General features: G+C 45.0%; 1 protein-coding gene across 1 annotated transcript; it reads right to left on the bottom strand.

The window, feature by feature from the left end:
- Positions 1–4: 4 nt before the first annotated feature.
- Positions 5–4,634, bottom strand: spry4 (sprouty homolog 4 (Drosophila)). The gene is made up of 2 exons (XM_034679361.1): positions 4,242–4,634; positions 5–1,461 (listed from the first exon to the last, which is right to left on the bottom strand). The coding sequence occupies exon 2, from the start codon at positions 1,408–1,410 to the stop codon at positions 274–276; it is 1,137 nt and encodes a 378-aa protein (XP_034535252.1). The 5' UTR covers positions 1,411–1,461; positions 4,242–4,634; the 3' UTR covers positions 5–273.
- Between the last annotated feature and the right edge of the window lie 13,372 nt (positions 4,635–18,006).

An 18,006-nucleotide genomic window follows, 5' to 3' on the forward strand; every position in this document is an offset into this window, starting at 1 on the left:
AAGAAAACACATCTCAGAGTCCTGCTAGCTGGTCCTGCTAGCTGGTCCTGCTCTCTAAGGTCTGGCCCCTTTGTATCATCCACCCGGTCAGACAGAGGTCCAGAAGCGATTGAAGTACCTTTGTTTTACGTGAGTCCTCTTCCAGCAGATTAATGGGGGAGTTTAAGGGGCTGTTGTTGTTGTTGGATTGTCCAATCCATAGAGAGCAAGCAAGTACTGCGAGGTCCAGTCCGCATTCTAAGCAAGGCCACTGTTAGCCAGTCTGGTCCAGTATCATGACCCCTGCTGCTGCTGCTTCTCAAGCGTCCCAACTTTTGCCTCCACGCCGCCATTTTTACACACGGGGACGCTCACGCCGGCCTGCGAGTTCTTGCAGCGGCAGCCGGGCCGACTAACATTGTCGTAACACTTCTGTCCCAGTTTAGCCAGACCGGTAGCCGGCAGGTAGCACACCAGGCACGGCAGGACCACAGAGAGGGCGGCCATGAAGGACCAGCGCGCGCAGCAGTTGGCCTGGGAGCACGAGCACGGCTTGTCGGCGCAGGAGCCCTCGTCGTCCTCGTCCTCCGTGCAGTGGTAGAAGATCCCTTTGACCAGGCACATGCAGGTGGCTGTATCCACCAGGCTCTGAGCAGAGCACAGGCACTCCTGGTTGCAGACCCAGCAGGAGGGTAGGGTTCGGGGGAGCGTACACTCCGTGCATCGGCACTTCCCGCAGTGCTCGCAGAGAAGGAGGTGCTTCTTCTCGGCCGGGGAGGAAGGGATCAGCGCCGACCCCTGCTGGCCTCCGGTGGCGCACATGCCTCCTGCGGGCGTCTTTGCAGACTTGAGGTCCAGAGATTTGGAGGAGAGAGACGTGGAGGAGGTGAGGACTTTAGATTCTGAAGAAGGAAAGCAGCCCGGTGTTTGGGTGGTGATTGTGTTCACGGTGCCCTGGTGGGGCTGCAGGGTCGGGTGGTGGTCCACAGTCGGGTTGGGCGCAGCGTGGTCCAGCAGCCTCTGATCAGACGAGGTACTGCTGCTGCTGCTGATAGAGCTGGGCCTCCCGCTGAAGGAGATCCAGGGATGGGTGGTGGTGTCCTGGTGAGGGTGGGGCTCACACCGGCCCTGTTGGTGGTGCTGGTGTTGATGATTGTGATGGTGGTTGTGGTTCGCCCCCAGGAAGGCCTCTTGATTCTGACCCAGCCAGGTGATCCTTCGGTTGGCAGACTTCTGGCTCGGGGGCTGCTGGGAGACGACGGCGGGGCTGTCGATGTAGTCATTCTCCACATGCGAGGACTTGATCTGGTCGATGGGGTAGATGGTGAGAGGGTGCTGCAGGCGGCCGTAGGGCACTCGACTGTCCAGCAGAGGCTGGGATATGAGGGAGGAGGACACTCCGGGGATGTGGTGGGGAACCCTGGACTCCATGTGTAGGCTTGTGCCTCGCACGTCTTCACTCTAAAGCAGCATTTAGCAGAGCTGCAGAGACAGACACAGAAACACAGTTAGGACCTCAGCAGGGTGAAGGGTTTGATCCTCTGTAACGTGCAAAATGACAAACAAGGCAGAGCATGTGATGGAACAGAGGTGACATGAGAGGGACGAGACCAGAGCATGAGAACACATCATCTTTTAAATCCTTTCAATCAGAGCCGTGTCACTGGAAGGAAAGACCTTCAGTTTCTACAAACATGTGAGAAGAAGACGCTCTCAGAGTGGAAGCAACCTTTGAATGAATCACAGATGTAAATGTTCTTTGAGGGTCAGGTTATAAATCTGATCTTTAAACTATGTGGCCTAATTTTCTACCGCTTCATGCCGAGTGTAGATGACTAGCCGTTGCTGCACCTCTAAATGAACTGGCTTTCCTGACATGAGCAAGACTTACTGTAAGAACTCTGTCAGCATGCAAACTCAAGGAATCCACTTTATATCTCTCTAGACGGATATAAAACCTCTCCTCCAGGTCACATCTCTGCAGTAATCTGAGCGTTTCCAAACCGTCTTGATCTTTCCGTCTGAATGCCAACAGGGTTTCAAACCTCCTCTATTCTAACTTTGACATTAGAACAATAAGAGTTGGGCTCTCGTCGCCTCTTTTCCAAAGAGCAGGGAGCACCAGAGAGCAGGGCTTGCATGCAAAAGACTCAAAGATGCAAAACAAGACAAAACAAGGCCGAGCAAAGAGAGGAGAGAGTGACCAGATGGAAAAAGAGCCAGAGGGAACACAGAGGAGAAAATAGATCTCTGAGAAGAATCTCTCTCTCTGTGGTTTATCATGTGTCTTCATGCAGAAGATGAATAATCATAATAATAATAATATTTCTGTATTTATTTAGGGAGAGTCTGAGCTCTTGTGAATGGATCTGTTTTCTGTGAATGGATCTGTTTTCTGTGAATGGAAGCTGCTGGCTGTACTCGGTGTTGCAGCATGAATCAATGCGCTCCAGTCATGACGAGCCGGAATGAAAACGGTGTCATACACTTCATCTATGGAGGAGGCAGAAACAGAGCTAACCTAGTTCACAGAGACCAACAGGAGGGAGTACAGCCGACCTCTCCTCTGACACAGATCTCAGATGCTTTCAGATAAGAGGATTGCGTAACACCCCCCCAAAAAAATCCAGATTATTTTTTTAAGGATTTTTCATTTTGGGTCATTTTATCAATCCGATCCGGATGTTCTCTAAACCCTGAATCTGTCTTCTTGTTGTTGCTTATTTCTTCGGGTTTATGTGACGTCATCAGTGGACACATTCTGCTCCTCTTATTTCCTTTTTCACAGATTTCTAAAAGCCTGTCTGAGGAACCTGTTGCGACACTGCTGGCACCGACAGGCGCTAGTGATCCTCAAACCTCCAAACCGGAACAGTTCGTGTGCTAGTGCGCGCGCGTGTGTGTGTGTGTGTGTGCGCGCGCGCGTCCCTCCCTTCAATATGTGACTGAGTCATAAACCCGGAGGCGGCCGCTCGGCAGACTCAAATAGCATGTTTATGAAAACGTTGTAACGAATTTGACAGAATATCTCTTTATTGGAGGAATGATGAGCTCGAGACAGAAATGTGGACACTCTGAGACAGCAGAGAGACAGACAGGCAGACAGACAGGCAGACAGACAGACAGCTGTGAGCCTGTGAAACACGAGGTTTGATGCGTAAATCTGGGACGTTATCGCTCTCGGTAACCAACAGAGATGAAAAATGATGAATTTATACTGAAGTTTACCGAGTAAATGTTAAAACTGATGACATGAAACACCTGACAGAGAGACAGAGACACGCAGAGACACGGGGAGACAGAGACACAGAGAGACAGAGACACGCAGAGACACGGGGAGACAGAGACACAGAGAGACAGAGACACAGAGAGACAGAGACGCGGTGAGACAACCAGGCGGTCACTGCAGAGCAGCCGAGCCGCCGAGAGAGACTCAGCGTGGATAGGCGTCAGAGAGGAGAGAGGGAGAGACTGATGGAGGGATCGATCCCTGATATTTCTCGTGACAGTGGGTTTCTAACACGCCGTGGTGGATCGACGTAGAGCTGCGTGATTCTGTCAGAAAGGAGCAGGTGAAGTTTTAAACCCGACCCTGTTCCTCTCTGCGCCCTCAGCTCGTTTGGCACGAACACGGAGGTTAAATATTGACTCAAAGTGCAAACAGGAGAAACAGCTTGTTGCAATACAGAGTCTGCAGGAGCGTTTTCATGTCTGAGATCCAGAGAGGGGGACAGGAGAGACCTGCGATCCAGAGAGAGGGACAGGAGAGATCTGAGATCCAGAGAGAGGGACAGGAGAGATCTGAGATCCAGAGAGAGGGACAGGAGAGATCTGAGATCCAGAGAGAGGGACAGGACAGATCTGCGATCCAGAGGGGGACAGGAGAGATCTGAGATCCAGAGAGGGGGACAGGAGAGATCTGAGATCCAGAGAGAGATCTGAGATCCAGAGAGAGGGACAGGAGAGATCTGCGATCCAGAGAGGGGATCAGGAGAGATCTGCGATCCAGAGAGGGGGACAGGAGAGATCTGAGATCCAGAGAGGGGGACAGGAGAGATCTGAGATCCAGAGAGGGGGACAGGAGAGACCTGAGATCCAGAGAGAGGGATAGGAGAGATCTGAGATCCAGAGAGAGGGACAGGAGAGCGGGCAGTGAAGGCAGCACAGGGACTCAGCAGCTCTGGATCTGGATCTGGATCTGCACCCTCACGCTAACAAAGCAGAAACATGAAATGCTGAAAAACCCGAGCAGGGTCACTTACTGGTTTCAGGATAAAACTCTCATCTCTTCGTTGCGCACCACGGCTGCGCGCAGGTTATAGTCCAGGCACAGAGTAAAGGTCCACAGATGTTAGAATAAGTCCAAACGGGGAGGGGGACGGTCTGAGGGTTTCTTGAGATCTCCTGAAAGCTCCACTCGCTGCAGCGTAAACGGAGACTGCGGTTGTGGACGCAGAGCTTTGGATCTGATGTTGAAACCACTGAGGGGGAGGAGGGGGGGAGGAGGGGGGGGGAGGAGAGATTTTATGAATGGGAGGGTAGAGGAGAGGAGAAGGACGGCACTGCGCATGCCTCGGCTCTGTTTTGTGAATGGGAGGGCTGAGCGACTCGGGAGGGCTGAATGCGGAGGTTCCATTTTTATGAATGGGGAGGACTCCGAATGGCACTGCGCAGGCGCGATGCCGAGATTTTTATGAATGGGATGAAATGGCGAATGAGGCGTGTGTGTGTGTGTGTGTGTGTGAGAGAGAGAGAGAGAGAGAGAGAGAGAGAGAGAGAGAGAGAGAGAGAGAGAGAGAAGGGGTGAGGAAAGAGAAGGTGGGGGATCACAAGGGCAATGTCAGGGCTGATTTACATAAAGAGTCGACTCATCGGCTGTGCTGCCACTCTTGCTTTATTTTTGCCTGATAATTTATGTATGTATGCAGCTCGCGCTTCCTGCATCACGTTAAAGGAGAAGTGTTTGTGGTGCTGTTGTGTAAGAGAGGAGAGAGAGAGGAGAGAGAGAGAGGAGAGAGAGAGGAGAGGAGAGGAGAGAGAGGGGGAGGAATCTGCATTGAATTAGCTTCTCTCTCAGATCTGGAATATTTTTCTGGTTCTGATAAATGAGCCAGAACGTCTAATGAAAATCAGGAAACCCAAAGATCCCAGCACAGACATGAATCTGCAGTGTGGGGATGACGTGAGAAACATTTCTTCATCAGGACGCAATCATGGCCGCTGCGCTTGTGTCCTGTTTATTACGCACAAGGACGTGCCCTTCTTTCCTCTGCTGTGAGGTCTGACTACAGCCTCTATGGTAGTGTAAAAACACAGAGGAGAAAAGGAGGAGGAGGAGGGGGAGGAGAGGAGGGCGGTGGGGGGTTATAACGCCTACTCTGAAACGCAAAGCAGCATGAGGGCAGCAGGATTCACAAAGGGACAGGATGTTGTTGATTTGTACCGAAACCACACGGAGGAAATGAGTGTGAATTTCCTTTCTCTCTGACATCCCTGTGTGTGTGTGTGTGTGTGTGTGTGTGTGTGTGTGTGTGTGTGTGTGTGTGTGTGTGTGTGTGTGTTCGCGCGCGTGTGTGTGTGCCCCCTCCCTTCCTCAGCTCGGGCTTTTAAACAGTCAAAGGTTAACAGTTGCCCCATTATCCGTTTGCACACGTCATCATGGTCACCACTGCACCTCCAGATAGTTTTAGAGAATACAGACAGACAGACAGGCAGGCAGACAGGCAGACAGACAGACAGGCAGGCAGGCAGACAGACAGACAGGCAGGCAGACAGACAGACAGGCAGGCAGACAGACAGACAGGCAGGCAGACAGACAGGTAGATAGACAGACAGACAGACAGACAGGCAGGCAGGCAGACAGACAGACAGGCAGGCAGGCAGACAGACAGACAGACAGACAGACAGGCAGACAGACAGACAGGCAGACAGACAGACAGACAGGCAGACAGACAGACAGGCAGACAGACAGACAGACAGGCAGGCAGACAGACAGACAGGCAGGCAGGCAGACAGACAGACAGACAGACAGGCAGACAGACAGACAGGCAGGCAGACAGACAGGTAGATAGACAGACAGACAGACAGACAGACAGACAGACAGGCAGGCAGGCAGACAGACAGACAGGCAGACAGACAGACAGGCAGACAGACAGACAGACAGGCAGGCAGACAGACAGACAGGCAGACAGACAGACAGGCAGGCAGACAGACAGACAGGCAGGCAGGCAGACAGACAGACAGACAGGCAGACAGACAGACAGGCAGACAGACAGACAGACAGACAGGCAGATAGACAGACAGACAGACAGGCAGACAGACAGACAGGCAGATAGACAGACAGACAGACAGACAGACAGACAGGCAGACAGACAGACAGGCAGGCAGGCAGACAGACAGACAGACAGACAGACAGACAGGCAGGCAGACAGACAGACAGATAGACAGACAGACAGACAGACAGACAGACAGACAGACAGACAGACAGGCAGGCAGACAGACAGACAGACAGACAGACAGACAGGCAGACAGACAGACAGACAGACAGACAGACAGACAGACAGACAGGCAGGCAGACAGACAGACAGATAGATAGATAGACAGACAGACAGACAGACAGACAGACAGACAGACAGGCAGACAGACAGGCAGATAGACAGACAGACAGACAGACAGACAGACAGGCAGACAGACAGGCAGATAGACAGACAGACAGACAGACAGACAGACAGACAGACAGACAGGCAGACAGACAGACAGACAGATAGACAGACAGATAGACGATATGTTACCCTTACAGAACAGAAAGTAGATCCTATTAGTATAAAAAAAGTTTCATTGTTGTGGATTTGTTGCTCATAGAAAGCACTGTAAACTTCTTTTTAATATTAACATTTCATTATTTTTATTTTTATTATTTTGGTTACTTTTGTTTTTATATTTTCACCAATTTTTTTTTTTTTTTTTAATTTCAATTCTTTAATTTATGGCCTAATAAAAAATTATAAAAGCGTATGAAAAAAAGACAATAAATAATAATCAAGTTTTGATTATTATTTTGCTGCTAAGAGATATTTAAAAAAGGCTTAGTAATAAATATAAATTTATAAATTTCACTAAAAATATTAACAGGAATAATTTGAATGCTTGTGTTTCTTTATTCTTATTGAATTCTTTTTTTCTTATTAGAGGACAAACTTTTGATTCACCTCATATATATATTTATATATTTATTGAATTTATTTAAGTTCAATTCTGTAAATAAAAGCCTAATAAATATTTTGAATAAAGAATAAAAATAAAGACACTAATATTTAATAATTTTGTATTTGTCTTTTGCTGTAAAAAGCTATTTAAAAACCTCAGTAATAAATAATAAGTTTACTAAATATATTAACACAAATAATTTCTGCTCCAGTTTCTTTCTTTCTTCTTATCGGCTTCTTTTTTTTCATTGCAGTATAAAACTTTTGTTCAACTTCATATATTTTTTTATTCTTATTAATATATCTATCTTTATTTTTTACTTTATTGCTTTATTGCTTTATTAATTAATTCAATATATTTATTTATTTATTAATTAAATGTATTGCTTTATTTATTTACTTAATTTATTTAATACATTTGATTTATGGATTTAGTGCTCTATTATTCTTGTTCTACTCTTGCTACTACTGTTTGTCTGTGTTGCTGCAAAAGCTGAATTTCCCCTGGGGATGAACTAAGTTTTATCTTATCTTATCTTATCTTATCTTATCTTATCTTTTATAATAACGTGTGTTTACATGACACTAAACAATTCCTGAAATCCTTGCATGAATCCTAAAGTGTCCATTAAGTCTTTAATCATGTTTATATAATAGTTAATGTGAGAGTGAAAATGTGAAGTTATAGTCATGTTTTAATACCAATAGTTTTCCAGAGGTTTAATAGACTGCAGACCTGAGCACAGATTTATTTTGTCTGCATACAGAAAGTATTTGAAGTATTTGAAAGAAGTTGAATGAAAATCATAATAGACAAACATTCAGGTGGTCCATAAAGGGCAGTGTCTCCTCCCTTATCTCCTCTGTCCCTCCCTCGACACACACACACACACACACACACACACACACACACACACACACACACACACACACATGGGGAGACAGAGGCACAAAGACCCATACTGTAGATACTTGCAGATTTCTGTCTGCAGCTGCGTGGCTTGCAGGCTTCAGCCAACATAAAGTGCTTTCTGAATTGTAGATTTCTTGTCGGTGTGATCATCCAGGCATACATGCACGGAAGGAGAGGCTTCCACTTCTCTCCAGAGTCTCTCCCTCCCAGCTTCTCTTCCTGCCACATCTGCTGGCTGCTGCTGTGAGCTCTGGATCCAAATAGACGGACATATTCGCTCCCACAGCACTTTGTTATCTTTCTGTCACACACACACATGAACAAGACTCTATGTTCTATTATGAACAAAGACCCAACACCAAGACTGGATCAGATCCAGTCCCATCTTACAGACAGGACTCAGTCTGATCTCATCTTAATCCACTATGAGCAGAGCACTTTGCAGCATTTAGCAAGTTACAGTGGCAAGGACAAACTTCCTTTAACAGGCAGAAACCTCCAGCAGGACCAGACTCATGGTAGACACACATCTGCTGAGACTGAGTGATTTGATGCTGTGATCAGTGACTGAGACTTTCAGGTGTAAATCAGATTACAATGAAACCCTTTATTGTTCTGTCTATCACTTGATGTCTTTCACTGATCTACTGCTGTTTGTCCATCTCGTCTTTCCTTACTCTTTAGAGACACAACAACAAAGGCTGGTAATAGTTCCCTGTGTGTGTGTGTGTGTGTGTGTGTGTGTGTGTGTGTGTGTCAGTGCTTATATGCAAATCACAGCAACAGCTCTGCAGAGTGCTCACAGCTCACATCAAAAGCTTCCTGTTGCAGGTAAGCCATCATTTACTACACCCCCCCTTTACACTTAGCAATACACATCCATCACCAATTAACAGTTGTGTGAGTGTGTGTGTGTGCGTGTGTGTGTGTGTGTGTGTGTGTGTGTGTGTGTGTGTGAGTGAGAGAGAGGGTGGGGGTGGGGTAAAGTACCAACAGCCTGAAGATTTGGCCTTCAAAGTGGAGTTCACACCAGGTCAGCTCGTCTGCGTGATCACAGCTCTCTCCCACAAACATGAAATCACACCCTGAGGGGACGAGAGGAGACGATGACAGGAAACAGATGAATGAGGATAATAACAGAGAGATAGTTGCTGTTATTAATCGTAGATATATATTATGATTTTAAATATAAAAAATGATGGGTATTAAATGAAATGGGAAGCCAAAATATTATTATTTATGTTAATTTCTCACAGGATAGATCCTCTCCTCTAAGCCTGAGTCTCTCAGTAAGTCGTCTCTATAAAACAGGAGAAACTAAAGCTTCATTAAATGTGACTCCAAAGACAAGAAGCAGAGTTTGACTCTTGAACACTCAAAGTGTGTGATCATATTCATTTGGAGCATGTTTTGAATGCTGGAAACATTGTTCCTGTTGTGCAGCATTAAGAGGTTTCTGTTCCACCTCCTCGCTCTGAGCGTGGATCACCTGATGTGATGAGGTGGGTGAAGAGTCCCACACATCACACGGACTCTGCTCCGTCCTCTCGCCTGAAGACACAATGTTTGGTAGTCAAATTCAGAGAAGGATGTTGATGCAAAGATGGTTGATAGGGAAAGTGTGTAATGACTCATCAGCATGTGATGTGTTAATATGGAAACCTAGTGTTCAGAGTTTCTGTCTGATTACAGACTGAGGATTTTTGTTACCATGGGCAGAGCCAGACGTTTTGGGGGGGCCTAAAAGGGGCCCTGACTTCTGTCAGGATCTCCACTCATCACATCTACTGAAACTCCTTATGTAATATAATCCTCCTGTTTCACTTTTAACGAACTCAGTTCAGCAGATTTAGGTGTTGAACTACATTTAAGGGTTCAAAAATCAGTTGTTTGTCCAAAGTCAGCATTTAAAGAACCGACAGAAGAGAACGTTCCACATCGAGCCGCCTGTCCTGAAAAATAAAACACTGTTTGGTCACCTTTCATTGAATATGTGAAGAACCTGAGTCCATCATTAAAGGGTTAAATATTCATGTTTCATGTCATGTCTGTACATGTAAAGGAGGATGTGTTGTTTGCATGAGTAGAGCATGTAAAGCCAATAATAACACATGGAGTTACAGGAGCAGCTAACCCTAACCCTAATAAAGCTCTTTAGTATGAAAGGTCTCAGGAAGTGCTCCAGGCTTTGACGCCACTTTGACACGGTGGCCGGTCTGTGGAACTACAAGTACCAGGCTGCCTCGGTAGTTAGCTTAAACAGGTTGCTAAAAAACAGCTAATGTAATACGGTGAGTTAAATAGTTGAAACAGACAGGAGCAATAATAAATGACTGCTGACAGTCAGAGTTTTGATGCTGGCTACAGTCTGAACTGAAGAAACCAACCTTTGAAAGGTGAAGAATAATCTCCTCTGGAAGTCCATCAGAGAGTATCCTGAACATGAGGTCTGGTGAAGGCTTGAGTTGGAGGCCTGTAGATTGGACCTCTGTAAACTGTGTTTTTGTGATTGTTGTTGTAAGAATGAATAAATGTAAAGACATGTGAACCTTCACGGACACTCACGCTGAGCTGCGCCGTGTAAACCTCTTTAGTCCACAGACAGTAAGAGGCAGATCTGGACCACGAGACCAGGAGGCTTCAGCTCCTCAAATATTGACTTCCTGTGTGTTTGTGTGCGTTGGAGTCAGGAGAGGTGTGTGGTAAGAGAGGTAGGGGGGGTGAGGAGGGGTGAGGAGGGGTGCATGGACATGTGGTTGTTGGCCTCTGTGTGTCCACATCTATCAAAATAAAGAGTGTGATGACTTTGGCCCTCGATGCTCCATAATGGGATATATTAGAGAGTAACAACAACTGGAACATGTTGTTTTCTAACAGACCATACTTTAATATTTCTGCTGATGAAATGTGATATTTAGAGACTTACCCCTGTGCCCTAGTTTTTAAAGAATGACCACATTTAATATTTTTCACCTGCAGTCCAGCAGTCTTTGTGTCTCTCTCTATCCTCAGCTTGTCTTTCACTTTCTCCCTCGTCCGTCTGAACACTCTGAGAATTTAACATTTTGAAGGGAAAACTTGTGACCAATAATTTGTAATGGCTGTGCAGCAGGAAATGGGTTTGTGGCTCCAGATAGTCACACCCATTGTTAGAAAACCCCGGTCCCTGAACAGCGTGTGAACCCAAAAGAACAGAGTGGTTTTGTCAGTGGATGTGGTCTCACCTGGTCTGGGTTTGGTCTTACAGTTTACAGAAACCCTAGAAAGAAGATTTAGGCTCACCCACTCACTTTACATTCTGACAGGGTAACAAGCTCAAAGCTCTTAAAGCTCTTAAAGCTCTTAAAGCTCCATGAGGGGTTCGTGACATTAAGACTGATGTCTTTATACAAACGCTAACAACACCACAGGCATGTTGACTGACTGTCCGTCTCCCCACTATCATCTCTCTCTCTCTTCATCTCCCTCTATCCCTCTCTCCAACACGGTCTCAGCAGATGTGTGTCTAACATGAGTCTGGTCCTGCTGGAGGTTTCTGCCTGTTAAAGGAAGTTTGTCCTTGCCACTGTAACTTGCTAAATGCTGCAAAGTGCTCTGCTCATGGTGGATTAAGATGAGATCAGACTGAGTCCTGTCTGGAAGAGGGGACTGGATCTGATCCGGTCTTGATGTTGGGTCTTTGTTAATGATAGAACATAGAGTATGGTCTAGACTCTGTTTGGAAAGGGTCTGAGGATCACGTTTGTTGTGATTTGGTGCTTTATAAATAAAGATTGATTGATTGTATGAACTTATTGTAATGCCTGAAATCCTCTGTGGGAGCGGCTCGGTGCCAGCTGTAGTGTTGAACTGTAAAAACGACCTGAGTCTACCTTTAAAGGCAGAGGTTTCTACAGAGGGGTGTATGTGTGAGTAGAGATAAAGCACAGTGAGATTAAAGAGAGATATTAAGCATCAACAGGAGCTATGAGACATCAGATGACACACATGAAGGTGACATCCAACTCTCTGAAGCAGTGACAGATGGACAACATAAGGATCCTGAATCTGGGACCCTCTGACCTGGAGGTCAGGCAGACCGACACGGTGTCCATGTTGACAGGCCTCGGCCCCGCTGAACTGCTCTGCAGACCCTGAGTCCACGTCAGCTGCAGGGTGCCGTGCGTCGCTGACCCTGGCCTCTGAACTTCCTGGGTTGGTGGAAAAAGGATGAAGGAATTTCCCCGTAGATCAAATAAAACCACGACATTAAAACACTGTGAAGTTTAGCTGGGTGGTCTGACACAACGGAGCGGATCCAGTGGAAGTTAGCACATTGACTAGAATAAAAACCGATCAGATCCGGAGCTGTGACGGATCAGAGACAGACCAGATCTGTTACAGTCCCTTACCTTCAGCTCCTGAGGTTTAAACCTTGATCAGAAAAGGAAACTGGACTTGGTAGAATATCTTGGAGATGTTCCAAGTCTCCTCTGAAAGGCTTCTTCAGTTCAGTGAAAATGTCCCTGTGCTGCTTTAACCTGAGGAGTGTTTGCTCTTCACTGTGGGGCTGTAAAGACTGATCCATCCATATTTAACAGCCCCAGGCTGACACTCCTATCGTCATGGATACAGTGGAAACTACCACCTGACGCTGTATTAGGCAAAATCAAAGTGCTGCAGAAGACATCTCATACCTTTGGAACAAAGCATGGCGTGAATCTGTTGGAAGAAAAGATGCAGCAGACTCTCCTGATTGCAGACGATGTTATAGTTTATTTTGGAATTGAACTCAAAAATATGTCCTTCACATCATGTTCCTCTTTTTGACTCCTGATACCGAAGAACACTAAATAAAGGCCCCAAAACTCAAACACATCCCTGACCTCGCCCTTCATCCTGTTTCCATCATCGGACAGCTGATATTATGTCTAATTCAAGGCATATAATTAGTGTGTAGCCTGGTCTGGTCCTGTCTGGGCCAGTGAGGCCACTGTGTGTGTGTATGTGTGAGTGTGTTTGTGTGTTTGTGGTGCATGTACTGTATATACACTATATATGTGTGTGAGTCTGATGTTAGCCAGTACAGGATGGGACTTAGACTCTGCAGCTCAAAGCTTGAACCACACATGGAGGGAATGAATGACAAGTACTTTGCTTGTGTCCTTAGTGTCCTTAGTGTTCTTACTATCCTTAGTGTCCTTAGTATCCTTAGTATCCTTAGTGTTCTTAGTATCCTTAGTGTCCTTAGTATCCTTAGTATCCTTAGTATCCTTAGTGTTCTTAGTATCCTTAGTGTTCTTAGTATCCTTAGTGTCCTTAGTGTCATTAGTATCCTTTGTGTCCTTAGTATCCTTAGTGTTCTTAGTATCCTTAGTGTTCTTAGTATCCTTAGTGTCCTTACTGTCCTTAGTATCCTTAGTGTCCTAAGTATCCTTAGTGTTCTTAGTATCCTTAGTATCCTTAGTGTCCTTACTATCCTTAGTGTCCTTAGTATCCTTAGTATCCTTAGTATCCTTAGTGTTCTTAGTATCCTTAGTGTTCTTAGTATCCTTAGTGTCCTTACTGTCCTTAGTATCCTTAGTGTCCTAAGTATCCTTAGTGTTCTTAGTATCCTTAGTATCCTTAGTGTCCTTACTATCCTTAGTGTCCTTAGTATCCTTAGTGTTCTTACTATCCTTAGTGTCCTTAGTGTCCTTAGTATCCTTAGTATCCTTAGTATCCTTAGTGTTCTTAGTATCCTTAGTATCCTTAGTATCCTTAGTGTCCTTAGTATCCTTAGTGTCCTTAGTATCCTTAGTATCCTTAGTATCCTTAGTGTCCTTAGTATCCTTAGTATCCTTAGTATCCTTAGTGTTCTTAGTATCCTTAGTATCCTTAGTATCCTTAGTGTTCTTAGTATCCTTAGTATCCTTAGTGTTCTTAGTATCCTTAGTATCCTTAGTATCCTTAGTGTCCTTAGTATCCTTAGTGTCCTTAGTATCCTTAGTATCCTTAGTATCCTTAGTATCCTTAGTATCCTTAGTGTTCTTAGTATCCTTAGTGTTCTTAGTATCCTTAGTGTCCTTACTGTCCTTAGTATCCTTAGTGTCCTAAGTATCCTTAGTGTTCTTAGTATCCTTAGTATCCTTAGTGTCCTTACTATCCTTAGTGTCCTTAGTATCCTTAGTGTTCTTACTATCCTTAGTGTCCTTAGTGTCCTTAGTATCCTTAGTATCCTTAGTATCCTTAGTGTTCTTAGTATCCTTAGTATCCTTAGTATCCTTAGTGTCCTTAGTATCCTTAGTGTCCTTAGTATCCTTAGTATCCTTAGTATCCTTAGTGTCCTTAGTATCCTTAGTATCCTTAGTATCCTTAGTGTTCTTAGTATCCTTAGTATCCTTAGTATCCTTAGTGTTCTTAGTATCCTTAGTATCCTTAGTGTCCTTAGTGTCCTTAGTGTCCTTAGTATCCTTAGTATCCTTAGTATCCTTAGTGTTCTTACTATCCTTAGTGTCCTTAGTGTCCTTAGTATCCTTAGTATCCTTAGTATCCTTAGTGTTCTTACTATCCTTAGTGTCCTTAGTGTCCTTAGTGTCCTTAGTGTCCTTAGTATCCTTAGTATCCTTAGTGTCCTTAGTATCCTTAGTGTCCTTAGTATCCTTAGTATCCTTAGTGTCCTTAGTATCCTTAGTGTCCTTAGTATCCTTAGTATCCTTAGTGTCCTTAGTGTCATTAGTATCCTTAGTGTCCTTAGTATCCTTAGTGTCCTTAGTATCCTTAGTATCCTTAGTGTTCTTAGTATCCTTAGTATCCTTAGTATCCTTAGTGTCCTTAGTATCCTTAGTGTCCTTAGTATCCTTAGTATCCTTAGTATCCTTAGTGTCCTTAGTATCCTTAGTATCCTTAGTATCCTTAGTGTTCTTAGTATCCTTAGTATCCTTAGTATCCTTAGTGTTCTTAGTATCCTTAGTATCCTTAGTGTCCTTAGTGTCCTTAGTGTCCTTAGTATCCTTAGTGTCCTTAGTGTCCTTAGTATCCTTAGTATCCTTAGTGTTCTTAGTATCCTTAGTATCCTTAGTGTCCTTAGTGTCCTTAGTATCCTTAGTATCCTTAGTATCCTTAGTGTTCTTACTATCCTTAGTGTCCTTAGTGTCCTTAGTGTCCTTAGTGTCCTTAGTATCCTTAGTATCCTTAGTGTCCTTAGTATCCTTAGTGTCCTTAGTATCCTTAGTATCCTTAGTGTCCTTAGTATCCTTAGTGTCCTTAGTATCCTTAGTATCCTTAGTGTCCTTAGTGTCATTAGTATTCTAGTGCCAAGAGTCCCCAGGTAGTCCTGCACACAATCAGAAGTAGTAAAGATGAACTGATGTTGGACTGATGTTTCTTTGACTGCAGACACCGCTCACATTAAATCTCCCAATGAGCCAAACTAAGCAGACTGACAGACTCCAACAGTTTTCACTCTCACATTTAAAGTCCTGACATGTAAACAGTGTCAGCCAAACAGACTTTCATTATCACAAGCAGAACAATGAGAAGTACAGTTCATTATGTCTCTGGATTTTAAGATATTTAATCTCTTTAAACTTGTAGCTGTAAGAAGTGTCACTTTATAACAGACCCTCAAACTCCATCAGACCATGAGTTCTTATTTTCTATCATTTAATGACTGAAGTCTGAAATAACTCTAACATTTCAATAACACAATATTAAAGACTTTATCTCAGAGCTTTAGTGGCTTCAACTGAAATTATTATTTGGATAAAAGAAGTGTGTGTGTGTGTGTGTGTGTGTGTGTGTGTGTGTGTGTGTGTGTGTGTGTGTGTGTGTGTGTGTGCATGTGTGTGTGTTCATCCCTGGGCTGCAGGGATGATATGTGCTCACAGCGACTCGTGGAATGCTCAGAATGTGAAAGTCACAGAGGAAAGTGAGCTCCCGTGAGGCCACGCCCCTGACGGCAGGTCACGCTCCAATGATTGGTCGGTCCCCGGAGGTCGGAGTGCAGTCGGGGTCCTGTCACTCCTCTGAAGAAAGGTCATAGGTCAACTTCCACCGGAGCTCTCCTTTCCTCCCTTCGCCCAGCGGGGTTCTTCCAGCTTCGATGTCAGAAGCAAACCTTTTTCAGACGAGCAGAAGAGAAGGCTTCTAAAGATCTGTTTGATCGTCTGAGCGTCTCTTCAGTCTGATCAGCTGTCAGAGTTGGTGTGTGATGTTTTTAAAAAGGTGTGGATTTTAATCAGAGTGGCTCTATAAGTCTAAATGTAATCTGTAGTAATATGAGCGGGTTGTTGTTTCCTCCTCTTATCCACAGTTGCTCTTGTTTTGTTGAAGGGGGGTCGGTGTTTCCTGTATTTGGCGTTCCTTCTTCCGTCCGTGGGCGATGTGTTTGCAGAGTGTCGGCCTGTCATAGCCCAGGAATGAAAAAGGAAAACATTTGAACAGGAAGAGAGCTAAATATAGAACAACAACGTTTGTAAAGTTGAATTTAGAAGCAAGCCTGTCTTTAGGCCAGATAACACATGCTTCACACAATCCACAACATGTTTGATATTTTCAGAGCGTCTGTGAACAAAGTTACTGTAAATATATTTAAAGAGGGGGGAAGGAAATATTAAGTTCTGCAAACACCAACCTGTCACAGCAGATTTCTCTGCCCCAAAAGTTCTGATAGTTTCAACATCAACCGTATCCAACTTCAGCTGATGACACATTAACATGACTCTCTGAGGAGGAGAGGAAGGGAAGGAGTAAGGACAGAGGAGAAGAGAGGATGGAGGAGAGGGGTGAAGGGATCAGAGGAGGAAAGGAAAGGAAAGGAAAGGAAAGAGTAAGGACAGAGGAGAAGAGAGGATGGATGAGAGGGGTGAAGGGATCAGAGGAGGAAAGGAAAGGAAGGAGTAAGGATGGAGGAGAAGAGAGGATGGATGAGAGGGGTGAAGGGATCAGAGGAGGAAAGGAAAGGAAGGAGTAAGGATGGAGGAGAAGAGAGGATGGATGAGAGGGGTGAAGGGATCAGAGGAGGAAAGGAAAGGAAAGAGTAAGGACAGAGGAGAAGAGAGGATGGATGAGAGGGGTGAAGGGATCAGAGGAGGAAAGGAAAGGAAGGAGTAAGGATGGAGGAGAAGAGAGGATGGATGAGAGGGGTGAAGGGATCAGAGGAGGAATGAGTGTGGGTCTGCAGGAGGTTCCAGTCTGAAGAGAAGCTCCACATCCGGTCCACCAGAGTCTGTTTCCTCTGATGAAGATGACAGACCGAGTCTTCAGATCCGTTTCTCAGGAACAGATCTGTTTCTGATGTGAAGACGACTTTTCAGACAAACAGGAAATGGAAAGAACTTTTTGAAACCTGTCTTGTTATCATCAACACTCTTTCACTTGTGAAATCTGGAGCCTGATATCTTTCCTCTCCCTGAATGAAGCTGATGTGTCTTCAGCCAAATCAACAGAGACTGGAAGAGAATGAACAAAGGAGCGGCTGATAAAGAAGTGTTATAAAATCACTGTTCCTGGAGGGGACAGGAGACGAGTCCATCAGCGTCTCTAATGCGTCATCCTTGTACCTGAGAATTCTCTGAGGTCCCAGTTTTTTAGAAACAAGTTGAGGCATATTTTCATCCCTGTCCATCTGAAGGGAACAAGAAGAAGAGATGCTTCCTGGTCAGTCCAAACTAAAACCTCTGAAGAGGAAACTTCTATAAAGTTAGCATGAAGCTCTGATCTGGAAACATGAGCTGGTCACAGGTAACTGAACATTTGATTTCGTGAACTATAATGTAGAAGCGCTGTTTTGAAGCCGATCGGCGGCGGCCATATTGGAAATCCTGAACTCAACCTAACTTAGTGTGAGGTTAACAGCTACAGTGTTCCCGCCTGTCAATCAAGCTAGCCACGCCCTTATTTGGGCAAAACTCATAAGTTTAATATCTTCAAAAATAACAAGTTGTAATA

This window comes from Notolabrus celidotus, unplaced genomic scaffold (assembly GCF_009762535.1).
Source record: "Notolabrus celidotus isolate fNotCel1 unplaced genomic scaffold, fNotCel1.pri scaffold_469_arrow_ctg1, whole genome shotgun sequence".
Taxonomy (NCBI): Eukaryota; Metazoa; Chordata; class Actinopteri; order Labriformes; family Labridae; genus Notolabrus; species Notolabrus celidotus.

Bases quoted from the DNA above. Each gene is read 5' to 3' on its own strand.
- spry4 (XM_034679361.1), bottom strand. From the start codon at position 1,410: ATGGAGTCCAGGGTTCCCCACCACATCCCCGGAGTGTCCTCCTCCCTC.